The 25,026-nt window shown below is 42.2% G+C and overlaps 1 protein-coding gene across 1 annotated transcript; it reads right to left on the bottom strand.

Annotated features, from left to right (window-relative positions):
- Positions 1–1,950: 1,950 nt before the first annotated feature.
- asph (aspartate beta-hydroxylase) lies at positions 1,951–21,078 on the bottom strand. Its single transcript, XM_041055117.1, has 12 exons — positions 20,858–21,078; positions 19,008–19,166; positions 18,102–18,146; positions 16,742–16,810; positions 6,605–6,694; positions 6,046–6,126; positions 5,569–5,693; positions 5,373–5,441; positions 3,725–4,556; positions 3,201–3,254; positions 3,027–3,074; positions 1,951–2,392 (listed from the first exon to the last, which is right to left on the bottom strand). The coding sequence occupies exons 1-12, from the start codon at positions 20,940–20,942 to the stop codon at positions 2,385–2,387; spliced, it is 1,665 nt and encodes a 554-aa protein (XP_040911051.1). The 5' UTR covers positions 20,943–21,078; the 3' UTR covers positions 1,951–2,384.
- Positions 21,079–25,026: the final 3,948 nt, after the last annotated feature.

Genomic DNA, 25,026 nt, shown 5'->3' with positions numbered 1-25,026 from the left:
AAATTAGGTTTTCTTTATTTCTCCAAGTTCTTTTTAAAAATGTTCCTTTTAAAAATCTAGAAGCTCTCTCTCGGTAAAGATTTGCAATGTTCAATGTTAAAAACGGTTTTAGAGTTCACATTGACTTACAAAGTGTTAGGAAGTAGAAAAGACCAACTAGTGTTTCACAGAAAAAAAACAGACGAGAATTCCTACAAAAAACATCTACTGCACACCACTGGGATGTGTCGCATCCCTTAAAAAAAAACAAAAACAAAACAAAAAAACAATCTGGTAGTTACAGTATGTGAGGACTACAGACACGAAGTGGGACTCTGACACTGGATCAAAGTATTTTTAAAAAAACGAGGAATGCTTTTCTAAAGTTCCTCTCCTCCCGCTAGTTATGTGTCGTGGTTAATTCCTACAGTATCCCAACAGGAATGTGTTGCTGCCCCCCTACTGTCCCAAAACTACCTTAGAGTCACAGTCATTTCTTATCGTCTAACACGAGCTGATGCGCAATTACAACAGGGACAGAAACAGGATGTTTACCTGCAGATCTGCTCATCGTCCCCAAAATAAAAGACAAAACAGTTCTCGGTTCTTATTTCCACAAGTTCGGTTATGGAATAATTCATCAGATGGATGTTTTTAGCGCTCTGATATTTTGTGCCTGCAGGAGACCTGCTGCCAAAGATCAATGATTCTGATGAAACTAAGTAAAACTATCAATGAATTAGAAACACATCACCACGTTTTCCCTCTAAGGAAGTTTAGAAAACAAACAAACTACAGGTTTCTGAGCAGAGGGAATGAGGCAAAGACGTTTCACTGAGATCATGGTTCATTTTTGTCTGGCATCGGGAAGATGGTGCCTGATCTGTTTAAGCCTGCATGAACCAGAAATAACAGATATTTTACACTGAGACTTAACATTAAAGAAAACAGGATCTGGGTCACACAGGGTTACGATGCTTCAGTCTGACTACGCTGCCTGAATTAGCCCGTGTAGTTGGTGTGTGTTTGAAAAGAATGAATGTTGACGCCACAGTGTGACAGCTTCGCTCCATCAGCAGTGTCCTGCTTGACATCACAGTTCAAACTCTGAGGAAGAGCTGAAGTTAAATCACTTGAAACTCATTTGATAGTCTGATCAGATGGTCTTTGTATTCCTATCTGGAAATATGAAGGAAAAAAAAGCTACACAGACCACACGCACACGCACACACACGCGCACACACGCACGTACGCACACACAGGTACGATGAAACAAGGGAAAAAGCTAAACACAGTCTCCAAATAACTACATCATGACACTGCTCACAGAAAGGATTGATTAGCAAGAGATTTGTCAACGCGCAGGAACACACTCATAATAACACACACACACACACGTTCTCTCCAAGTTCATGTGCTTGCATATGGCTCATTCTAGAGTCGACACATACTGAGTGGTAAGTAAACTGGCTGGATGAAGAGGGGTGAGGAGGGTGAGGGGGGTGAGGAGGGGTGAGGAGGGTGAGGGGGTTGGTGATTCTGAAGACTTTTTTGATTCCAACCTGAAGTGTTCTCGTTGCCTCTGTTAATCTGATTTCAGCAGCAGCCGACAGAGTCATCCTGCTGTTTATCTGGAGCCTTTACATCTGTGAAGCTGAGCTCACTACACACAACACAGGCCCAGAGTCCTCTGACTCAGGCTGTTCAGAAACGAAATAAGGATTGGTCTTTATAGTCATAGTTTGAGTCGAACTTGATTTAACTCCAGGAAGCCAAACTGTGCCACTGAGAGACTTCAAAATAAAGTTCAAGACAGGTTTACTGATAGGTTTACTGCTCCTGCTCATACAAGACTCTGGCAGACTTGCTGTACAAGCAGAGCACACAGACTTTACATGGCCTGGACATCTGGCCACATTCTCTCTCTCTCTCTCTCTCTCTCTCTCTCTCTCTCTCTCTCTCTCTCTCTCTCTCTCTCTCTCTCTCTCTCTCTCACACTCACACTCACACTCACACTCACACACACACACACACACACACACAACTAAACCACCCTGAATGCAAATGGAAATAGGTGGTCTACTGGAGAAGGAAAAAACACTCTAAGAAAAAAAAAAAAGGAAGTGTAAAAACAGGAGTACCGTATTAGTAAACAGTTTTCATCCATTATCTCACACTTTGACACTAAAAGGAAAATATTTAAAGAAGGGGGAGGAGGGTGGGGTGGATGGGGATGTGAGGGGTGGGGGGGGGGGGAGTGAGGGGTGAGGGGTGGGGGTGGTCATAACGACTCGATCGTTTCTCTGGAGGTCTTAGAGATGCATCATCATTCTGAGCACGCTCAGATGGTGCTGATGCAGCATCAACGGGTCCCTGCTCCGTCACCACGACAACCGCAGCAGCCTCTACGTTTCTACGGGAAACACAGGCAGCATGAAGTTAATCCTCCCGCCTGCAGGGTGCCTATGAATGTCTGAGACACTGAAGTCACTGATCTCACACTTGATTTACCTTGTAAGGTTACCTGGAAGGTGCATTATGTTGTAAAACAAAGGGCTCCTGTAAATATGTCCCACCTTCATAGGCTGTATATGTTTGACATTTGTATAGATATAGTGATAGAGTCCTGGTGGTGATGTTCTACTCTGTAATTCCTACTTTGAACACAAACTTTTCGAGTGGTTCCTTTGATGTTAACTGTAACAGGAGAAAAGATACTGTGTTGTTCAGTCGAAGCAGCCAAAGTGCAGCTGACTATCAGCTCCACGTTGACAGCAGACATTAGATAGCAGTGGACATTCTCCTGCAAACAGCTGCTGTGTATTACTGGACTGTTTCATAAGTTTCCAGCTAAGATAAGAGTAGGAACAGATTTTCCCATGTTAATGCAAATTCACACACAACCTTAATGTTCAGCACAGCTGGTTAAACTTCTCTCCTGCTCTGTGTCAAGCTTCCAAAACGAGGACATGGACATGTCTTAGCTGGTGTGGACGGATGCTCAGGTTATTTACAGCAGCATGATGTTGGCTGAAAACAAGGTTTACCTGTGGGCTCGTCCTGAATCTCTTCCTCTGTCTCAACAAACTCAGCTGCTGCAAAGACAAACGTACATGCATAAGTAAGACTTTTGACCAATGAAATGTCCAACACACCTGCCCCTTTGAGTTGGTTTGGGCTTTTATAAGGCAAGGCAGGTGTGTGTGTGTGTGTCTGCCTACCTTCATCTGCCATCTCCTCCACCTCTTGTGCTACTTCTTCTTCTGTCTCTGTGACTGGGGAAAAAAAAAAGTGTGACACCATGAAAATCTGTGTGCTGCACAGAACAGGAGTAGATAACCCATCAGCTTAGCACTGGTACAGCTGCGGTACTCCATGCTAACAGCTTCTCATCACCAGAGCAGGAGAGAAGTGAAGTCTTATTTGTCTGAATAAAATGAGTCTCCTGAGCTTTAATCAGTCCTGATGGTTCAGTCATCAGTGCTGGGTTATGAATAGGAGCAGCTTAGATAGTAGTGGAAATAGATTTAAGACCCTCTGGAAGCTGCTGCCTGAAAATGAGCTACGGTGGTGACAAACAGCAACTTCATGAAAAGTTCAGAGATTTTCAAATAGGAAGACGCTGGCACTCAGGACAAAAAATGTCAAATTATTCCTTTAAGCTGAATGATCAAACTCTGCATCAGGACAATACCACACTCCACTGGTTTACCTCACCTTTTCACCTATGTCCTTTCCTTCTTACCTGGGGCTGTTTGCTCCTCCACTTCTTCTGGAGTGGCCTCTGTGTCTGCTGCCTCTGCAGCCTCCTCCACTGCCTCCTCTGCAGCCTCCTCTGCAACCTCCTCCACTGCCTCCTCTGAGGGAGCAGCATCCTCTTCAACAGGCTCCTCCACAGCCTCTTCTAAAGGAGCTGCCTCCTCCTCAGCTGGTTCTTCTGAAGGAGCTGCGTCCTCCTCAGCTGGTTCATCTGAGGGAGCTGCGTCCTCCTCAGCTGGTTCATCTGAAGGAGCTGCGTCCTCCTCAGCTGGTTCATCTGAAGGAGCTGCCTCCTCCTCAGCTGGTTCATCTGAAGGAGCTGCCTCCTCCTCAGCTGGTTCATCTGAAGGAGCTGCCTCCTCCTCAGCAGCTGTCTCCTCCTCAGCCTCTTCTGAAGGAGCCGCCTCCTCTTCTTCTGCTACCTCCTCCTCAGCAGTTTCTTCGGTAGCTGCCTCCTCTGCAGCAGGTTCCTCTGAGGGAGCTGCCTCATCTTCTTGTGCTTCCTCCTCGACAGCTTCTTCTGAGGGTCCTGCCTCCTCTTCGACGAACTCCTCAGCAGCTTCCTCTGCGGGAGACGCCTCCTCCTCTTCAGCTGGGTGCTCCACATCTTCCTCTGCAGGAGCGCTCTCCTCCTCGGCCGCTGCTTCCTCCTCGGTTTCCTCCACCGCTGCCTCTACCTCTGCCGCGAGTTCTTCTGCCGCCTCCTCAACAGCTTCCACCTCCACGGCCTCTTCATCTGCCGTGTCCTCTGCAGGCTCATCTGCCATCATCTCCTCTGTGACCTCCTCAGCTGCAGGCTCCTCCTCAACTGGAGCAGCCTGAATTGAACAATATGGTCAGCCAAGGGTGATAATAAGATAAAAAGAGGGCCTTATGCTTTTTAGAACATGAGCTTGTGTAAAAAAAAATAATAATAAAAAAATAAAATAACCAGAGCAATAACCAGCAGGACATGCTAAAACAGGATGTCATCTGCTGACTGAGGGAAAGTGGGAGTAACATGAATTTACTTTTGGCTGGCTAAAATCAACAGAGACCCAAGCCCTGCAGACACCTGCAGACATGCTGGGCTCCAGGCGCCTGATGTCACGTCAGGTGTGTCCGCTGTCTGCCAGTAGGACCAGTTGTGACTGTATCTGGTCACAGCAAATATTTACTCTTGCTTGAATTTGCTGAAGTTGTGTCGTGCTGATGTTTATCTGTGTGTCATTTCTGTGCTTAAACACAGAATTTGAGTACCCTGACAGACTAACTACTGAAAACATATATTTCTATTTCATTATCTGTGCTCTCTTTTTTAGAAAAACACACACAAACAGCACCTATAAAAGAAAAACAACTGCAGGTTTGACACTCATTACCAGCAGGGGGTGCAAGTTTTCCACAGCTACTGTTTTCTTTGTAGGAAGTGGTGCTGACTGCTGCAGGTCTACATTCCTGCTGCACTAATTTTCTTATGGGTGGCGCAGGTAGAGCCAGGTGGAGGAAATTAAGGTCACATCATTGACTAGTTTCCGATATTCCTAAGTGGACATACACATTCATCTTTTTTTTTATCCACTGGAGGAGATAAGAGACTTTTCTACCCCCTCCACACCAAGACTCAGACATTTCAGTCTGTCAGCAGAGCATACCTCCTCCACAGCCTCCTCTTCTACAACAGGAGGCTCCTCCTCCAGCACCTCAGGGTCCTCCTCAATCACCTGAAAAGGAACACACCGCCCAAATTAGCAGGCTCACACTTGCATCTGTGTACTGTTTCTGACTGATTATCCTTTGGACTCAGCTCTGCTGATGGTTTTATAAATGATTAGTCTGGCCTGTACGAACCTCAGGAGTCTCCTCAGGTTCTGGCTCGGGCTCGGGCTCGGGCTCAGGCTCGGGCTCAGCCTCAGGTTCTGGTTCAGGCTCAGAAGCAACCACCTCAGGCTCAGCTGCTACCTCAGGTTCAGGCTCTGGAGAGAAGAAGAAGAGTTGTACAGATTCTCCTTCACATGCACACACACACACACACACACACACACCACCTTGGCAGTGTTACAGTAGGATTTATAAGGTAATATTCTGCAGGAGGAAATTCACACCGAGCCTTGTACTGAGTGTTGTTGGTGTCAGGTTGTTACATCCTTGAGGCAAATATGGTTGAATTTCATCATTAATAATGGAGCGATCTCCATTCAGAGTGAAAATTCAGAGTAAAAACTCTGCAGTGTAGCTACACATTTGTTGCTTGACAATAGCTTCCCTGCATCAATTGATCCATTTCTCCAACAGTGTTGTCACATGAAGGCATTCACACTCAGGTACCTGGTGGTGGAGCAAAAGCGTCCTCTGCTACAGCAGCTTCAATCGCCTCCTCCACAGACACAGGGTCAGGCTCGACAACGGCTGAGGGGGAAGGACGACGATGGAAAAACATGCATGAAAACTTAAATAAAAACCACTTTATTTGTTCCAGAATAAGCTGATTAAAAAAAAAAAAAATCAAAGAAAACAGAAAACGCTGTGGAACTGTTTTTCTGTATTTTCATTTTGTTTTGATGTAATGCATAGTGGCTCACTGCTGGTGGCATCAAGGTGCACTTAAAGGGAACAGAGCCATTAATGTAATGTCAGCTACTCTGCAATGACAGGTCAAAATACCATGGAAAGGTGTGTATATGAGGGAACACGTCTCATAGAAGATATAACTTCAATACAGACTGCTCTGCTTCTACACTGTCCTTACCCACGAGAAGAGTAAGCAAGATCTGAAGATCTGTCACCAAGCTACACCTGTGTTCCCTCGTCCCTTATTATCTGCGATCCACATGCTCCTGTGATGACACTGAAGGGAAAGGGTGTGTGGATAAGAAGTGTGTGTTACCCTCGGGTGTGGGTTCAGGTTCAGGAGTCTCCACTGGGGCAGCAGCTTCCTCGCTTCGGGACGTGATGACAACAGCTTTCTCTTTAAGTCCTACACGAGATGATGCACATGTTGTTGGCGAGAAAGTAGCTCAGACACGGGACATGGACTGTTCATACTGTATGTGTGTGTGTGTGTGTGATGTAAATCAACTTGTACAGGACCTAGTGAGTAAAAGATTGTGTGATATCATCATTGTTCACATCATTCACATTAAACAACAGTTCACATCTGAAAGAGGCATGGGTTTTCTTTTGCTGACTTTGAAGTTTCATCTGAAATCCCATAAATCTAAAATAAGATGAACTTATTATGGTTTGTTCTAGTTTGTCTTAAGATAACACAAACACAGATTTATGAGAAATCAAGTGAATTGTCACTAATGTAGAATGCTGAAAAGTCATTTGTGTGATCCAAGACCTCTGTAAAGAGCAGGTAAAGCAGGATGTTGGTCTGAACACACAAAGACTCAGTGTGTGATCTCCATTTCTGTAATTCTTCCCAATAAACATGTTCTGGTGGAACCACAGACAGACGATTGACTTTACTTCACTCAGAAAAAAAAAAAAGACACATTAAATGGATCCAGAAACTTTACTGACAAAAGGAAAAAAAACATTTATGATAGTGGAACACAAACCTCCCTAAATTCATAGAACTCACATTGTGTCAGGTTTCTAAACAGTGGAGAAAGTGATGGGTTAGAAAACCTACTGGTTTAAATCTAGTCAAATTTCAAAATGTTCACAAACACTTAAGTATCTCACACTTGGTATCAACACTACTTCGCAGTGCTTTTTGTGACCCTCTACCCTTTTCCATTTCTCCCCCCCAAAAAAATGGAGGCAGGCTACATCATCTATACCAGCAACTGTTTTTGTTCACAACCCAAAAGTGTAGCAACTTTCCAGCACAGCACATTGACTGAGCTGGTGTCTGCTCACGACATGACCTTGGTTTTTACGTCCCTTGAGAGCCTTGCTTTTGTCAGTTTGCCAGCCCAGACATGGAGGTCACTGGCTAGCTAGCACACTCCAAAACAATTGCCAAAAATACTAAATGCTACAAACCACCCCAGCAAGCAGAGCAACTATTCTACTGTCCTGTGGTTTCTGTTTTTAATGAGAGACCTGCAAACTTTTCCTACAATCCTTTTTTTGATTTGTTGCGTTGAAAGCCTCCGCTGCTCATTATTTTTATCTGGATTTTCTAAAACAATATTCAGCAGGTGACAAATCACCTGTGTGACGTGATGACGGGGAGATGTGGACCAGCTGATGTAACCACTAATGTACACACAGGCCAAACATGGCGAGTTATCGTTTGAAATCTTTCTATTATCAGTAAGAGCCCAGAGTACTGGCTCAGATACCAAAACAATATTTCTCATGCTTTGATAAAAGAGGGCAAACTTCTCAAATGCTGAACATTAAGATGTACAAAAAAAGTCTAAATTTGGCAACATTTTGATTTAAATCAGGAATTGGAGCAAAACGAGTTATGTAGTAATAAGTAAAAGATCATGAATCTGACCAAAAACTTTGATTCTAGCCTGGTCTGTACCAAAATGGTGTTGATAACCAGCTCTAACTCTGGCTTCCTCTGGGATCAGTGTGTTCCTCTGAAACTGTCTTCAAACTTCAATCATCTCGGTCTTCATTTCTTGCCTCTGTCAGATTTCTCAGATTTGCTTTTCTTCCTTTTTTCTTTGGCAGTCTCTTTCCCTCTCCCCTTTTCCTCCTCCTGTGCTTTCTTTCCCTCCCCCTCATTCTTTTTCTCTGACTTCTCCTTCTCTCCTCCTTTCTTTGACCTCTCCTCTCCTTCCTCCTCGTCCTCGCTCTCCTCTTCCTTTTTGTCCTCCGGTGGTTTTGCCTTTTCCTTGCGTAGCTTCTCCAGAGCCTTCTCTACCTCTTCTTTCTCCATCTTCTCCTCTTCCTCCTTCAGCCTGGCAGCCACCCTTTCCTTCACTCTGGCTGTTATTTCCTTCCTCCCCAGCTCCAGCTCCTTCTGCTCCTCTTCTTTGGCCAGGAGCTGTCTGACTTCAGCCAGAGCCAGCTTGGCCAGCTTCTTGGCTTCCACACGTTCATGGATGATGGCCAGCTGCTGCTTCAGTGCCTCCCGAAGCTTCTGGCCCACGTCCTTTGTTGGGGAGGTTTCTGGGATGGATGATCGACAGCACTGTTTGTGGTTTCACCACTCATTAAACAACTTATTATGGGATGAAGACCATGCTCAAACTCACTCTGTTACTGGCCATCTCCACACACACCAGGCAGACATGTGCATATCTGTGGATGAATTAGGACTATATTTATCCACAGCAAGACCAGGTCCATGCCATACTCCTCTAACTCTGCTCTTCACACACTCTGTAGACTTTGTATGCAACTTTCTCAAAAACAGAATTACTTAAACATGAATTTAACATGAGTTTAACTTATCAAACGCAAGCAAAGAATTATGAGTTAATAAGTACTCAGTTTTTTTAATGGCTCAAGGGGTTTTAGTTTGTCCATCAAATTAAAAAAAAAAAACAAAACACTGCACTGAGACAATGAATTGTGATTAGCTGAAACCCACACTGTAACACAGCACAGCTTCATGCGAGTGGCTGCTAAATGATACCTCTCTTAGCTCCTCCCCTGGCTGTGTCTCCAGGTTTTTCATCTGATATTAAACAAAACAAGACATGAGTTACAACACTGACTCTTTCATATTGGAATGCCTGTGTCGATCGTTATACACCATAAAGCAATCAGTCACATTTAGTGCTCATCATTCCTGTCACATCCAGTATCACAAGCCAGGTTTACAGCTCCGTATACTATCAAACTCAGAAGCACAGGTGAAACTCATTTCACAAACAATGGCTCAGATCCATCAAGTATCCCAGTAATCCATGACACTGAGTTAGTATGTACAATACCAGGACCCTGGAACGGGCTCACCTAAATGCTCGGTCGCTTTTTAACATTATCAGCTACACCCAGCTTTTCCTGCCCTGTCAACATGTCTGTTATGAAAAAAAAAAGTCTATAGTCATTTGTGCTAATAATGGATTAAAAGCCTGAGCTATTTCTGTAAAGTAACACATTCCCATGTGCAGTGAGAGTAGTGGAGACGCTGTAGAGTTGAAGCTTGCAGACAAATAATGCTTTGGTTCCACTGACAAGCAGACACCTACCAAGCAGAACATGTAGCAGGTCCACAGGTCAGAGTTTTATTCTTAAACTTTCTTTCTTTATCACTGCCAGGTCTGGTTGGACTGGGAACATACAGCTATCCCTGACATTAACAAGCTGGGGTAAAGAAAGAAGGCCAAAAAAATATCCTTGCGCAATTACAGCGCTGTATGTAGGAAACATCAACAACCCTCCACAGAAACAGACACAGGAGTGAATGACCTTCTCTGTCCCAGTCACCCAGTGAGGCAGTGAGCTCAGCAGACCTCAGTCACCCAGACAGATGTGTGTTATGTCTGTGTCTGCTTCCTTCACCCTCTTCATGCACTCCACTTTGCTTTGCTGATGTTTATATGAGCACAAAGACACACGAACATATAGGGGTGAGGGCACAAAAATATAACATGTATCATATGAGCTTAGTAAAAAAGGAAATACTCATCAAATACATGCAAAACCAATGAGAGAGTACTGTATAACTGTTATTTAGAATTACCATCTAATGTGCATGTATAGCTCTCAAATTAGGTAAAACCAAGTTTTACAATAAAGGTTTCACAGTTTTTAACTGTTACTGTGACTATTCAAGAATGTGTGCATCAACAAATGTCTGGGCAGCACCCATACGAAAAAAATATTCAAAAGTTCAAAATTTATAGTCAACAGGACACGGATTTAATTAGTTTTTTTGACATGTATCAACTTGAAAATGTTATCAGGGTGCAACTGGGCACGGCTTCTCTGTTATAACCACCACAAAACTACAGTGAGTCAGAGGCCACATCTTTTCCAACAGGAGCGCATTGGATTTTCTCTTAGCTTGGCACAGTAAATCACAGAAGCTTTGATGGCCAGAATGAAGTCCAGGTACTGCCAGAAACAGATATAAAAACAGATATGAAGATGAAGTGGCTGCAACACTAGGACTGATTAATATGTTCAGCCTGTTGGGTGTAGGAGGCACTGGAGTTATTTTCAAACTGACTGTAACATGGCCTCAAAGCTTAAATTAAAATAGCTATGGAGCCCTGCAGCTTTTGAATCTTTGAATGTTGGATGTCAAGTTTTTGTACTTTAACATCAGCGTGTAGATTCAGTCTCTTTATAAGCCAGACTTGGAGTTACTCCATCCCAGAGCAGGACTAGCCTGTTTCCAAATCAGGCATCACCCATGCATACACAATAACCATTAAGTTCACTACAAACCTGCTGACACAGAAACACACACACACACACACCCTCTGTCATACGCACAAGGCAATTCCCCTGCAGCTGGTTTCAGCTGCCTGTGCCTGTGGGGACGATTAGCAGATTCAAGCATGAATCAAACAAACCTTTCTGCATCACCTGTCCCAGCCCTCTGTCACTAACTCACCACACCCTTCTACTGCAGCGCACTACTCTCACCTTTGACCCACAACACACACAAACTGGAATGGCCACAATTCTGCCTGTGCATAGCCGTAAACCTGAATCTTGGATTCATGCGGCCTTAAACAAGTTTTAGGCCTCATGGCTCACAGCTAATGTAGGTGTAAGGTACCAGTCTTTTATTTTATTATGTTTAAAGGAAAATGAGGAGATTGGAACAGATACAGTGACAAATTCTGGGCAGACAAATGGCAAGAGAGAAAACCTTACTCATCTAGTTTACATTCTGCCATTTCTCGCACACACAATACGCAGATGGAACGCACTACATACTCAATTTGATGTAATACTTGGTATGAACAGGACGTTAGCAGATGTCACTGAAGTCTCTATTTATTAACAATAGTGCAGCGCCTGTCAGCAAGCATACTCTACAATAAACGGTGGAATCTCTGCCATTTTTCTCAAGAACCATTCATCCTTAGGTCCTCACCCACCCAGTCTGAAGTGTACTGGACGAAATACAGACAGAAACTTGCCCCTTATAGTTAGATGCAATCTGTATCTGCATATGTAAGTATAATTCTATATGTTTTTTTTAATATCTGTAATTACTGAAGACTAACATTCAATATGTATTGGTGATTTTATATTGTTTGCATTTTATCTTTCATATAAGCCATTTACAGGCTTCTACCACACCCTCACACACTGTGAGATTGTGTTTGGATCTGAATATGTAAATTAGATAGGCAGACCTGTCCAACACAGTGCTATCTAAGGTCAAGAGAAGCAAAGCAGTAAACCGCTAAAGCTTGCAAGGTGAGGGCCACGTCACAGACGGAGAAAGCTAAAGGCATCTGGAAGCTACTTTTTAGCAGCTTTTTGGAACAAGGCTAATATCATTTACACTGCAAAAAGGTCAAAATCAATGTTGTTATCTATCTCAACAAAGCAAACAAGCAACATGTCAAACTTTTCCTTTGAGAAGGTAAACAGTGCTGATGGAGAAGTTTGTGAGCATTAGTGCTGGGTCAGCAACCACTATCAGTGACAATATCTATTGTCTTGTGCATTGCAGAAGTCCCTCTAGGAGTCTCTCAAAGCCGTGCTGCTATGAGTGCTTCTTATTATTCCTTTCCTAAGGAAGTTGTCTTTAGCCTTTTGACATGGAGCATAGAAAGCAGGAAGAGGTTAGTTAGATTTATTTTTCACCAGGATTTCAATTGCAATGCATTTTTGGGTGCACTTAAATCTGCATTAACGTGTTTTTCCCTCGTCCACATACTTAGTACATGTTACTAGCAGGTAAAAATGAGGTCCAACACAAAACCAAGAGCCTTAAACTTGACAGAGAATTTAAAAAAGTACAAAGTCATGCTTCAAGTCCAAGAGTCCAGAGTAAATGTTTGTTTTCAGGATCAGTTTTTATGGCATGCAGCAATAGGAAAAGACCAAATGTCATAAAGGGACAAGTGAACAACTGTCCAAGTGCAAATCATCTTTGCATTCTGTGTTGTTTAGTGTTGCCGGCAGCTGCCAACATGTTTGTGCAGAAAATTACGTATTAATAAATTCTGGAAAAAAAAAAAGAAAAAAGATTTAAGAGAGGATTTAAAAAAGTGTTCCTGAGTATCATGTCCACATCACAGCAGAGGAACTGACATCGTAGAAAACTCCTTCAACAGGATTTCACTTTCTCAAGAATCTGCTGATACAAGAATGAAGCGCATTTGCCAAGTCTGACAATATCTGGGGAGGTGCAACCTGGGAAAGGTGGGGTCCACAGCACAAGGCAAGACAGGAAATACTCATATGCAAAGCTGCTGGCTAGCTTAAGTTGCCACAGCTTGCAAAAGTAAGGAGACAAAATACTGTAGAACAGCTTTCCTGAAATTGTAGCTTGGGCTGTTGGATGCTGAGACCCTTCGGCTGAAAACAACCATGTTGGTCGATAACTGGGCTGCTGCAGTCGGCCTGAGGCTATTGATTATGGAGGCCAACTATGACGATCTTCTGCCCCTGATTCCCATCATCTTTTGTTCCTCTTTTTTTGCCTCTTCTCTCACCCTCGTCCTCTTCATCCTCCTCCTGTGCTTCCACGACCTCTCCTGAGGCACTGAGCTCCTCCTCTTCCTCCACGGACTCCAGGGGATTTATCAGGCCATACAGGAAAGTGAAGAAACTGTTAAACCAATCAGAGCCGCCCTCCTCCACTTCTTCTAACCAATCCAGAACCTCGGATTCACCCTGACCATCGCCCTCATTGGTCAAGCCTATGCAAACAAGAGCGGAGGGTGGGGATGGTGGTGGTGGTGGGGGGGGCATGGGTGGATGAGAGAGAAGTCGGGAGCATAACGTGTGGAAATGAGGGACGCGAACAGTGTGAGGAAAGGAAGTGGGGAAAAAAACTAATAAGGTGGGAAGAAAGAAAGGTGGAATCAGGTGGAGGAAAAAAGATGTAATGCAAGAATGAAATCGGGAAAAGAACAGAGGAGAAAAGAGAGGGAGGGAAAGAAACAAGAGGAGAAGGTAAGAGAAGTTTTAAGCATAGGTTAGGCAGCAAGGGATCTACTCAGGTTCCATCAAAAGCAGTTAGAGTCGGGCTGTCTACTCATGATAAACAAGATTACACGTACTTTATTCCCAAAAGGAAACACTGATGACCCTGAACCGCGTTGTATGAGTGCTGCATTTTAGAGTTCTTGTTTATAAATCATCAAATCAGTGCTGACCTGAGCTCTCTGCACTGATTCGCTGACCAAAATTCAGAGTTCAAACTGCTTATCATGTGTAGACAGCCTGAAGTCCTAGAAACAGGAGTTAGACACAGGAGAATAAGAGGAAAAACTGAAGTGGAGCTTCCATTAGATGCTTATGTTCCAGTTTCTATTTGCATTAGAAAACAGCATAATATGCAGACAGATGCACTTGTGCTGTGGAAAGGTCTTCATTGATCAGGCTTGGCAAGAACATTTCATTGTGTTGCAACTAGTTGTGATGAAACGTTACACAGATATCAGCAGTCCTGTAAGTCTCTTATGTGGTTGATTCACCATTTATTATTGGAATATCTAAAATGGTGCATTTTAACATTAAATAAAGTGCGGTCCCTTTTGTTAATCATACATTCAGATAGAACGTGTTAAGAACAGATAAACCTATGCTACAACAGCATAGGTTTATCCCCCCCAAACATATAGGTCAGGAGAAACTAGGTTGGCCTTCAGGTAACATATAAACACAAAAGTCCATGTGTTTGGTTTGTCCGTTCTGGACTACTGTAGAAACATGGCAGGCTCCTTGGAAGAGGACCCACTCCCTACACAGATGTGAAAGGCTTGTTCTAAAACACAACGATTCTTAGTTTGAGGTGATTGTACACTAATATAGTGCGATCAGTTGAAACGAGGGACTATAAAGAGAAAAGATGTAAATCATCCTTGGTCAAACAAACAGGTAGGTAGGGATAAGACAATATCCAATGTACATGTTGTTTGTGGAGGGCAAATCATCATTTTTAGTCAGCATTATCATAATTATTACATTCTGGATGAAGACCATGGGAGAGTGTCCTTCCTAAACCATACAGAGTGTGAGCGGACTCAGTAACCTGCTGGTAAATACCCATTTACCAGGGTGGAAGGTGCAGAACGCAACAGTTTGCCAGACAGAAAACTAGCGGAGCTTGTTCATCTAGCATTCTGGGTAACAATGGTAAACTATGTGGGTTGAGTTGAAAATGTATCAAGGACATATTATTTTGAATTGCACAGCAAAATGACAGAACTTGCACAGTGTTTCAACACAGATAGGAGATTTATGTCCACACATTTTCCTGAGCTTCTATGGTTCCACACAAAGCAAATAAAGATACTGAGCTTAAGAGAGACAGGTTCAAATTTGCTCAATAAGACTGAGAAACAGAGGAGGACACAAGGAGGACAATTCAAAAAAGGATCTAGTGAAGGGCAAGAGACGCACAGCATCAGTGTGAGAGCATGCACGAAAATCCCAGGAAGCAAAGGGGAAGTTCAACTAACAGCTTGTCGCTAAAGCTTATTTGAGTAAAGTTTACAGAGACGGAGATGATGGACTGCTGAGATGGAAAGACTAAAGGTGGGCTGGGCAAAAACAGAACCACCTCTCTGAGGAACGATGAACTCTGAAGACTGACTGGGCTGCATAGACTTTCATCAAAATAACTGATAGTACAGAGTGGAGTACTTCAGAGTAAAGACTGCTGTGTGTAATGACATGTTCTTTTCCTAAATGCTCAACATAGGAAACTGAAAAAAAGTGTGTTTTCCTGTTGATTCAGCACGAGTGCACCATCCAAAAATTCAGACCAAAGAACAAACAGGGTCCTTTTTATTGTAACTGGCTTCCATGTAAAAACGTGAACAAAGCAAACCTGGGGCTCTCGTGTCTAAGAGGCTACACAAAGCCCTTCATCACGTCAATTTGCATTCTCCTGTTTGAATTCAGCTGTTTGCATACAGATGTGGTGCAACATGTCAAAACTAGTGTCCAGCCTTCAGTATGTTTGGGAGATACATAAATATGATCCTGGTCCTGTATAAAACCATGCAACATGCAGCAGACTTCACATGGAAGTGAACAGCACTGACAACAGCTGCAGGGATCCAGACTAACTACTTACATTGGTTTGCACTGGTGCACCAGCACATAATTTAAGGCACCGAAAACTTTATAATATAAAGCAGTGTTAAATTTTAATCACAATTCCTAACTCCTCACTGTTTTGTTTTGCTGCTGCCTGGTACTGAAACTCAAAAGCACTGTTCCCAGCTCTGCTTTGGCTGCACTCTTTGCAATAAATGCAACACACACTGTTGGCTGTTTTATCATTCATCAGCCACAGACATCTGACAAGCCATTCTTTGCATATTCAGGCATATATTTTTGCCCTTTTTGTGTGTTGAAGGCTGTGGCTCAGAGTAAGATGGGGTCATCTCTGCTTAAGATGTTAAGTCATGAGACATGGGGACGTGGTGAGGCAGTTACCTTGGCCGATAATGTCAGGGTTGGGCTGAGCAGGGCCCTTCAGATAGTATCGGGCACTGTGGTATTTTTCTTGATGAAAAAACATTCAATAGTTTTCTTCATTTTGAATCACTGCACAGTTTCACACCGTTTTAGGGATCTCAGACTAATTTTAAAAAAAAAGTTAATACTCTTAATTAAAATGGTGACATTCAAAATGACATTATTCAGGATTAGAAAGTTAACAAAATACACTAAACTTCCAAGATGTGTTGATTGATGAGACTGTCTCTAACAATCTGCTATATGATTGTCAGTCATGCAAAAGAAACCCAAATGCCATTTAATGGAATCGACAGACATAACACACAGATAATCAGTGGTCTGCAGAAACTGTCGCACTCAAAATAAATTTAGCTCGGACCGGTTTCAATGGGAAACCATGTATCTTCACTAATGCAGTGAAATTATTCAGCTGTCTTTCTGCAGGACACTGATAGTAACATTCATTGTAAATGTATTAGATATTTCAACTTGCCTAGCAGAACTTTAGCATCCTCGACATCAAAATCACCATCGCCATCTGTATCGTATGCCACCAGTTTACCTACAGCAGTGACAAACACACAGTGGTCTCACTGTTTGCTCTCATGGAAATCATGAAGACACGATTGTTTATGGCTGTACATTTACATGCATCATTCAACACGGACAGACACTTAAGGACGGGGTTCACATTTGATCAAGTCTATGTTAATACAATATTCAAACGTCTGTATGTGCACTAAAAACTTTTGTTCTCTGTAATCATCCCACCTGTTCACACCAAACCACAGAATCCAATTGTATTCAGACTTGGACTACAACACACTAATCCTCTTTCAGTGTCCATGTGAGAATATGACATGTTTTAAGACAGACTTGAACAATGAATGTGAACTCCTGCTTTAAAGAAATACACCAAGCTCACAGGACATCAGTGGCTCCATAATGGATTTTACCCAATTTAACTGGGAAGGTTTAGCCACAAACACTATCAGCTGACAGCCTGGTGAATTTCTTTAAACTTGGGGGAACGTGGAAACAACTGGACTACGTGGGTAAAACAGGAAATGGCACCTCACCATGCTTATATGTGTTATAGTGACAATAGAAATATGGAGGGGTTTGTCCAAAAAAGGGATGGCTGCCAGTCTGACTATTATTTATTTATTTATTTATTAGTTATGAAATCTAACTTGTGTTTTAGGTCTAGAATGGTGGTATCAGCTGGGTCACTGAGGACGGTCTAACAGCTACAGAGTAACTGAACCACAGTGGAGGGATAGGAACAGGAAGTTAAGACAAGTCATTCAAACAGAGGCCTGAGATCCAAACCAGTCAAGACCAGAGAAAGAGAACAGCTTCCTTAGCAAGGCTGATTATAGCCTAATGGACTCCTTCTCTTTAATGTAATGGCATTATTGAATATTCACCAGATAAATGTTAAATAAACTTGTGAGACAGGTGTTATCATAATGACTTATGGCAAGTTTCATCCATTTGTTTTACAACCTTAAAATTTAAGTCATTAGAACTAGAATATAAGGACATTGTTAGATGAAAAATCACACATCTGTCCAGTTACTTTGTCTGTGGAGAGGAGCCTGTTGAAGAATATGCTGGCCCTTCTCCAACATAAGTGAAGGACCAGAAAATAAGATGGTCTGTGTGTTGCATATTTCACTTAAAAAACCAGTGACTACTTTATTGCCTTAACTCTTTTAGATTCAGGGCTCTGAGAAGAGTAAGGGAGAGAGGGAAACATCTTGAAAGCACAACAATAATAACACAGGACAACAATCATTAATGTTACTACAGGGTGTAAGAGAAATATGCCTCAGGATTTTTTTTTTTACCTTGCAAGGCCTCAGACAGGTTAATTTGTAAGCCCTTAGCCTTGTCTGCATGCAAAACACAAAACATACATATTGGAATAACAGCAAGTTTAAGAAATAAGACTGAACAGATTCATAAGTCCTACATTACTAGCAGATACATACTACACAGACAAGAAAGTTCAACATTAATCATTAGGGATGCAGATTAGTGACAGACAGCATATTGTGATCAGGGATAACAAAGGCATGCAAATAACAGAAAATCTCTATTGTTAACAGGTAATTGCAGTTTATGTGGTCCACAGAATCAGTTAGTCAGCAATGACAGTTACATGTATGTTGTTCATGAAACAGTTTTATAATAAATGTCACTATCTTACAGTTACAAAAAGCATAACTTTACAATCAAATGAGACAAAAAGTGATAATGTTTATCTGCTAGTCTGTCTATCAAAGGTCTGACTACATCATCAGCAGGACAACACTAGTATTATTTTAAATTCACTGATCTTCTCTGGGCATTTGTGCTTTGCTTGACTTTACTTGGCTGATTCTTATTTGCAGTCATCTTCCTGGTATCTGATTTGCATCTTGTTTCCCTAAGTATTTGGTTTAAAGCAAGTGTTGCTCGGAAAATGGAATAAACAAAGAAGGACAGAGGAATGAAGTAGAGTCATGTCAGGTTAGTGATGACTGATCGGACTTAAGTGCTCTGACAATGGTACATGTCATGATTAGACAGGTTCTTAATCGGGGCTGAGGTTCACTTAGGGGGGCAGGTGACAGGTGTTGTGTTTGTGGACAGGTGATATATAAGCACGATGAAGACAAAATCTAAACTAGTTGCTACTACACCTTTCCAGTAGAGCGTATGAGGTTGAAAATACTATAGAAATGAATGCGTGTGTCGCACAGTGTACTCACCAATGACTCCCTGATAGTCAACCAGGTCAAAGTAGACCACGGCTACAGATGTCCAGACACCCAGAAGGGCCAGGACGATGAACCAGGTGAAGAAGCTGCTGGAGGACCCAGAGTCTGCCTTCTTCCCATTCTTATTGGCGGATTGGGTTTTAGCACCATCTGTAACATAACAACAGCAGATATGGCGTCAGGTTCACGTGTCGATCTGACAGGTTTCGCTGAAGGCATTCATGTTAACAAAAATATAAAGTCATGCTTCACATACAAATGATGTCAAGTCTAAGAAAAACAACAGCAAAAACCAGTTTCTGCAACTGCATCAGTACTCAAACACACATTTTAAGAAGCTGGCAAAATGTTATAACCAGTTTACATAGCTTTCATTCAGAACAGGATAAGAAACCAACCAGTTTCATCACCAGCTTCAGTAAAGAACACAGTTATACCAACCATCCAACCCACACACATTTAAACCAAAAAGACCTCTTCAATTGTAGAATCTGAGGACTACCGTCAGACAGCAGTAAATACACAGCAAAATTAGTGGGAAGAGCAATTCTAAAGGACAGCTTTTAATGGAACAGTTGTCTTTTAGCCAAACCATGCTAGTAGGGTTAGCCACGAGATGTGTTATAGTGAGAGGTGGCAGTACGGGGAATGCAAATGAAAACCAGAGCTGGAAGAGTCTACAGTTCCATTAAGACGCATCATTCTGAATTGTTATGGTTAAGAGGCAGGATCATCTGAATGTGTCTGTTACAGCTTTGGTCTATCTAGTCCCACATTGTCACTTCACCCCCTTTTTATCTTAATTTTAGACCCATAACGCCTACCAAACAGGACTCTAAGCAAAGACCAGACACAAGCCACACAGCAACATTAAGACACTAGGAAATGTTATTTTTTCCCTCACTGTTGTATCTGCACTAATCCCTCGGATCTGGCTCTGGGTAAAGGAACAGAGTCGATGGAAACAGAAAAATAAACCACATCCAAGAAGCTATTCCGGGGGTGTCGATGACATCCCGCAATGCATGATGGGAGAAAATAGTGGCAGGGAGAATGAACAGGTGTTGAAGTCCGCTACATTGTGCTAGGTCAAATCTCAGACATGCACTCAAAGAGCATAGTTCAAAGTACTCACAATGACTGTGTATATCCATATAACTTACTAACACCCAGTGTGCATGGATAAATATATCAATATCAAATGTATTGATACCCTAGCTTGATAACTCACTAATGAAATCAGAGTTTGAGTAGAGACCTTAAGTCTCTTACATTTTCCAACCTATTGGGTAATGCTCTTGTTTGTTATCTGACCCAGAGTCAGCTAAGAATATTACTATCAGCTCTGTGTCTGTGTTACAGATATCTGTTGGTTCAGTGTTTGGGTCTAGTTTAGCACAAACCCTGAAATCAGCAGAATATGGCACATTACATTAACCCTGTTTAGGATTAATCTAAGAGCCTAATCTAAAAGTAACACTGAATGTGGGTCCAAAATACTTGAACCTGCTAGAAGCACCAGTAATGTACTACAAGCAGTTAAAATACTTAAGATGACCTGTTAATATCTTAAAACTAACCGACAGAACACCCACCATATGCTAACAAGACAAAAACACAAATACACAAATGTTGAAAGTTTAGATCATTTTTCCAGGAGCAAAAAAACTGGAGCTTCAGGAAGCTGTAACTGTTCTGAGACCTGCGAGAACTTTTGGCTCAGTCCCACACTCAGTGCTTCACTGTGCAACCAAACAACAACTCCCACACAATGACCTCCCTCACTGCTTTGTCCTTCTCAGCTCTCTAGTCAGTAGCCCTTGAACACACACTTTCCTCACCTTGCATTTCCCCAGCAATGACTTTTTGGATCGCCGTGACAACAGGAGGGGCGGCAGACTCCACCAGGGTGGCTGGATCACCCATCCCTACTGACTGACGGCCTTGGCTTGCCGACTAACCAAATAAAAAGTTTACCGGCCACAAAGATATCATGCAGTCCCAGCTAAGGGGAAAGAGCAGCTCTGTCCCCCAGACTCGCCTCCTCTCTGTCTCTCCGTCTGTCCCTCCCCTCTCGCTCTAACGACCGGTTTCCTTTCTCTTGCTCATCTGTCAGTCATCCCTGCTCTTTGTCACTTTTTTTCTACGAGCCCGATTTGGCTCTGGAGGTCACAGATAGCTATTTATAATACTGTTAGACCAGCTGGCCTTGACAGAGAGAAAGACAGGCCCTGTTCAGACCTGGCATTAACATGCATCTCGGGCAATCCGATCACAAGTGGACAGCTTTAAGTTCAGATGTGATCGCACCCAAGACGCATTGAGGATGCATTTGAGATCCGATCGCTCAGACCACATTCAGGTGGTGGTCTGGGCCACATGTGGAAACATTCTTTTAGAAGTGTGAATGCAAATGCGAACCACACTGAAGGACCAGCTACTCAACATACCTCCTCTGTGTAAGGGAGTGTTTATTTGTCATACCATAGATAGCCCACAAAGATATATCATGAGAGCATCAAACATCGTGTGTGATTTGGTTTGACTGGAACAAACCAAGGCAGAGATCCAGGCTGTATCGTTTTGATTTCTTCTTCGTCTTTTATTTAACGGCAGACTTGGCACAGGAAATGCATTGCTGCCTCTCACCGGTCAAAAACAACAATATATTTGGTCTTTGCAAATGGAACTGATATATGTGTTTATTTGCATATAGAGCAGGGAAGTGAGATCAGATCACAAGAGGTCATTCGAGACAGATGTGGAGACACATTCTAATGCCAGGTGTGAACTGATGCACTTAGAGCTGTCCACTTATGATCAGATCACCTGAGACGTATGTTAATGCTAAGTCTGAAGGAGACAGACAGAGTGAGAGAGATCTTTAAAGCACTGCCCCCTTTCCACGGCCTGATCTGGAAAAATATGTCTGGAAAAAAAGTCATGTTTTTTTTTTAATGTAATTAAATCTGATTAAATGCTTGAATTTGCTACTTTTTTCAGTTCTATATCATTGGAAATTTTGTTTCTCTGTAGTCTTTTTGATAAAAATCATAACAATTGCATTAAAGAATGCATAACAGTTTTTTGATTTTACACAATGCAAATCCCCTCACAGCCTCACAGCTTAGTTACATCAGCCGTTTATATGATCGTTTCTGTGGCCTGAGGCACTCCCAACCCCACAGAGCTCCTCTCACTAACACAGCAGAGGAAGGTGTATGTGGGTAGTGACACTCACCTACAGCTCAACTTAAACACTTTAAACTCTTTACACAGAGAGTAAATCACACTGATATGGCAGTGGGATTAAATCAATAAAAAAAAAAAACAGTTTTGTTCTTACAACATGCTGAGTCAGCTTTTCTTAAACCTTGGCTTAAGGTTAAAAAAGTAAAAGGTTGTAGCAGCAACCACATACACAGCCACAGGCACTCGGGGATTTGATAATATACATGAAAACAATTTACAGGATCCACATTAAGGCAAAATCCTAGTATAGTTTGAATCAGTTTGGAAGATATAGTTCTCAGGAGAACAACATTTAAAAAATGATTTAATAAAAAACAAATTCCATAAGTTTGTTTGTGTTTGGTAGATGCACTGAAGAGCATCATGAAACTGTACGGTTGTGGCTAAAAAAAAAAACGGGTTGCCCTTAATTTAGAGCACTATGATCAGTTTCTGATGTGTATTGGTCTGCCCCATGCTGCAGTAGTGTTGCTCTAGCTGCAAACTAAGCCACGGGGCTAATACTGTAGCTACAGTCAGTACAGGTGTGGTGACATAGCTCACACAGCAAGAAATTCAGGTTTACATATTCAGATCATTGTCTATGGAATTAGCAACATTTTAATAAATGAATAGGAGAGTGAATAGGATGAGGGCTGAGCACAGTTCTTGTCTTTCTCTTCCAACCACTTCAAAAAAAAAGTGGACCATTACTAGTTTTTTCCTAGGATCCACAAATAAACCCAGTCCCCTAAAAAAATACACATCACTGATAAAAGATTTGACTTAAATCCTGCAGTCTCTTATGGACGTGTCTGAAACACAAGCTAACACAAAGAAACTGCCTTCCAACATCTAAACAAACATGCACACACAAAACTAAAGCAGCTGTGCAGAAACATATAAACCATGCAATAACATACCGCTGCTTTCTTCTGTATGCTCCATTCTCATATGACCACAGCAGCTAATTCACACGCACACACAGGGGTGAACAAATGGTAGAGTTTCTTTTCGGAACAAATGGAAAACTCTGCTCAGTTTCTTCTGTGACACTCTGTACACAGTCTGAGTAGCTCCTCTTAAGTCTTATGTAAGGGCTGCAGTGCACCGCCTTCGAACTTACTCTCCCCTTGGGCTTTTAACGTGCATGCATGCTCATGTGTGTACACACAAATGTGCATATTTGTATACTTTTGAGGGCCTCTCCGTTGCACACATACTCTAACCTTTGACACTGCTCACTAGAAGCTCTGACCCTTACCCAACTTTTAAAACAGCTGCTCTGATAAGTGAAAAACAGCCAAATTTATCCATTTGGGACAAACATCCACGTAGGAGCCACCTACATCCACTCCTTCAGAGCAGCATTCTACTGACAGTGGACCTGTCTGACTCGGTTTTGTGGCGCCAGGATCTGTGATGGTGCACACTGCATTCCAGTGATGGAGGCTGTGATGGAGGCGCGACAAAAAAGGGCAGGAAACAAATCCCGTGCCTGGCTTTGTTGTGAGAAATCCCTGAAAAGTCACACGTATTAGCTAGAGCTGTTGTTTGTTGAGCTAGCATTGAGCTAATCAGATTACATTCACAGGCTCACTGTAAAGAAATTGTTCAAACACAGCGAGTTGTTTCAGCTTTTTAAACAACTTCAAATCTGTCTGCAAAAGAAGAGATGACACATTTTGAACTTTATAATAAACTCTGGCAGATTGCTAATCTTGAAAATACAGAATGCTATTTCTTTTGATTTGCTGGCAGGTATCCATTAAACAAACAAACACAAATCCCATCAGCAGATTACCATATGTATAAAATTATCTGAATTCTGAATTTGTCCTATCATCACACACAGAGTGAAATCTTGCAACACACTCTAATACTGCAGCACCAAGCCAAAAGTCATAAATACACAGCACTGCACTTTCATGCAAGGTTACAAGGTGATGTTTTCATTTACAGTGTTAAGTTTGCTAAAAGAAGACACTGCAAATACAAAGGGTAAAACACAGCATCAAACGTCAGTCCCACCAGAACAGGCAAGGCTGTTACCCTCTCTGCACACTTCAGAAACTCCCAGCCCTCTGGGGAGTGGAGAGGAGGAAGTCTGAGAGATTGAAATGATACTTTATGTAGAAAAGTAAAAACAACACATGACAAACATAGTAAACAAAAAATGGTACATTTTTGAAATATGAAGCTAAGATTTAAATATATAAACAGCTAATATATAAACAGAACAACACTAGCAATAACAAAACGATGAAGCCCTCATGATTCAGTCACATCTTGAGATATTTCAGCCTGAATGACTCCAGGCTGTTTAGACACATGCTCAAAACACCCAATATATAATTCACTGTTTAAACTCTCCTTTCAAGCTTGACTGTCAGGGCCAAAATCAATATTTGATATGTTCACCATGAGTGTTTGATCATATGATGTCACTCAAATAAATACAAAGTGCACAGGCCTTTCCCTCTCTGTCATGCTTTAACCAACCACCGCTCCACAAAAGCCCACTCTGATTTACACCTGTGAGAACCGCAAGAAATAATAAGATGAAATTTTATTTGAGGAAGCCAAGTTCCCGTCCAGGGATGGAAGCTATGATAACATTTTCCTATAGGTGTTTGAGTGGTTAAGGATCTCACTTCAATGTGGCACACTGTCCACCCTGCATCCTTCAGACCTGCACTCTGTAATGATCCACTGTACTTATGGCCAACTATGTTGCACTCTTCAACTACAAAGAATACAGCACACAACAGACTTTCAT

Source organism: Toxotes jaculatrix, chromosome 14, assembly GCF_017976425.1.
Source record: "Toxotes jaculatrix isolate fToxJac2 chromosome 14, fToxJac2.pri, whole genome shotgun sequence".
NCBI classification, from domain to species: Eukaryota; Metazoa; Chordata; class Actinopteri; family Toxotidae; genus Toxotes; species Toxotes jaculatrix.
The sequence above is the reverse complement of the archived record's forward strand: the minus strand, read 5'-3'. Positions and strand labels throughout refer to the sequence as shown.

Bases quoted from the DNA above. Each gene is read 5' to 3' on its own strand.
- asph (XM_041055117.1), bottom strand. From the start codon at position 20,942: ATGGGTGATCCAGCCACCCTGGTGGAGTCTGCCGCCCCTCCTGTTGTC. The intron at 16,811-18,101 runs GTAAAAAAAAAA...TCACTGCTGTAG, and splicing joins CCTGTCTGAGGCCTTGCAAG to GTAAACTGGTGGCATACGAT. The intron at 3,075-3,200 runs GTAGGCAGACAC...TTGTCTTTGCAG, and splicing joins GGAGGAGATGGCAGATGAAG to CAGCTGAGTTTGTTGAGACA.